General features: G+C 42.0%; 1 protein-coding gene across 1 annotated transcript; it reads left to right on the top strand.

Annotated features, from left to right (window-relative positions):
• Nucleotides 1-376: 376 nt before the first annotated feature.
• On the top strand, nt 377-1,996 carry LOC121940411 (ETS domain-containing protein Elk-1-like; the record flags this gene model as incomplete). The annotated part of the gene is made up of 3 exons (XM_042483189.1): nt 377-583; nt 1,525-1,710; nt 1,823-1,996. Coding segments are annotated over exons 1-3 (567 nt in total), but the record flags the coding sequence as incomplete, so codon positions are not given.
• Between the last annotated feature and the right edge of the window lie 59 nt (nt 1,997-2,055).

Raw genomic sequence — 2,055 nt, 5'->3', positions numbered from 1 at the left:
TGTCTCTGTCTCTGTCTCTGTCTCTGTCTTATTGTGTCGATCAAACTGAACGTTGTTCTGATGGTCGGCTCATCTTAACCCTTTCAGACCTGAGTCGTCCTGCAGACTGATTTTCTTGATTGATTTCTTTGATTGTCTTGTGCGTTGGGTTCAGTTTCACGGAGACGTGGATCTCAAACTTTGGTCCGACTTCAGGCGTGACGTGTGCAGACTGTGATGACATCACCTACAGTGAATAATCGCACAGTTTAAGAATGAAAACGCTCGATTTCTCACACAAACACGGAGGAAAGGCAGAGAGTAGTAATATAAGACAAATTAAACTTTTGATACCGAAACTGTGTCCGTCTGTGTGTCTCTGTCCGTCCCCTCAGCCATGGACCCGTCCATCACGCTGTGGCAGTTCCTGCTCCACCTGCTGGAGGACCAGCGGCAGCGTCACCTGATCTCCTGGACAGGTGAGGACGGAGAGTTCAAGCTGCTGGACGCCGAGGAGGTCGCACGCCTGTGGGGGCTCCGCAAGAACAAGCACAACATGAACTACGACAAGCTGAGCCGAGCGCTCAGGTACTACTACGACAAGGTAAGAGTACTACGACAAGGTAATACTACTACAAGGTACTACTACTATGATAAGGTAATACTACTACGACAAGGTAAGAGTACTACGACAAGGTAATATTACTACAAGGTAATACTACTACGATAAGGTACTACTACTACGATAAGGTAATACTACTGCAATAAGGTAATACTACTGCGATAAGGTACTACTACTGCGACAAGGTGCTCGAGAAGAAGAAAAAAAAAACATCCAAAAAAGCCAAGCTGCTTCTCTTCCAGTGCTTGGTCTTTAGTCCTTTTATTTATTAATGTATACATTTACTTCTTTATTGATGTATTTATTTAAGTAATTTTTTATACAGTTTTTATTTATTGATGTGTTTATTTATGTTATTAATAATGTATTTGTTAAAAGTAATTATTGTTAGATTTATTTACTTATTTATTGATGTATTCATTTACATAGTTATTTATGAGGAGCATATCAAATTATTAATTGATGTATTTATTTAGGTTATCATTGATAAAGTTTTTTACTTATTGATTGGCTTATTCAATTACTTATTTCGTGATTTCTATTTTTTTTTTTTTAAGATTTTTTGGGGGTTATGCCCTTTTTTTGATAATGGAATGACATGCAGCAAAGGGCTGAGGCCGGAATCGAACCCGCGACAGCTGCAACAAGAGCCTAGCCTCTGTACACGGGGCGACCGTTCTATCAACTGAGCTACTGGGCACGCCGATGTATTCATTTATTGATGTTTTTATTTACTAATTTAGTGATACATTTATTTACTGACCTACTGACATGTTTATTTACTTATGTATTTATTTACTGATGTATCAATATATTTGTTTACTTATTTACTGATGTATTAATGTATTTATTTACTGATGTATTAATGTATTTATTTACTGATGTATTAATGTATTTCTGAACTGATTGATTTCTTGTTTCAGAACATCATAAAGAAGGTGAGCGGTCAGAAGTTTGTGTATAAGTTTGTCAGTCAGCCCGACCCCTCGCTGTCTGACGGTCTGCGTACAGGAGAGGACGCCCAGCGCAGGGAGACCGCCGACCCCAACAGCCAATCGAAAGGCCTCGGGGGCGTGGCCTCAAACTGTCCGTCAAAGGGCTTACCCCAGGTACACTTTGACTTTCTCACTCTGTGTCGATCCCTGCAGGACGAGGACACGCTGTGATATTAATGTGAATAAACCCACCGACTGATGGATTGATTTCTGTATTGATCCTCAGCGTTCGTCACCCAGCGGCCCGCAGAAAAGCTCCCGAAACGACTACATGAAGTCGGGCCTCTACTCCACCTTCACCATCCAATCCCTGCAGGCCTCACCCAACCCACGGCCAATCAAAACAGAGCTGCTCATACAGCAAGACTCCGCCCCCAAGGTCGATCGCACGCCCAGAGAGGTAAAAGGGAGTGTGTGTGTGTGTGTGTGTGTGTGTGTGTGTGTGTGTGTGTGTGTGTG

Source organism: Plectropomus leopardus, unplaced genomic scaffold (genome assembly GCF_008729295.1).
Source record: "Plectropomus leopardus isolate mb unplaced genomic scaffold, YSFRI_Pleo_2.0 unplaced_scaffold8627, whole genome shotgun sequence".
NCBI classification, from domain to species: Eukaryota; Metazoa; Chordata; class Actinopteri; order Perciformes; family Serranidae; genus Plectropomus; species Plectropomus leopardus.
Note: the sequence above shows the minus strand (reverse complement) of the source record. Positions and strands in the feature narration are given on the sequence as shown.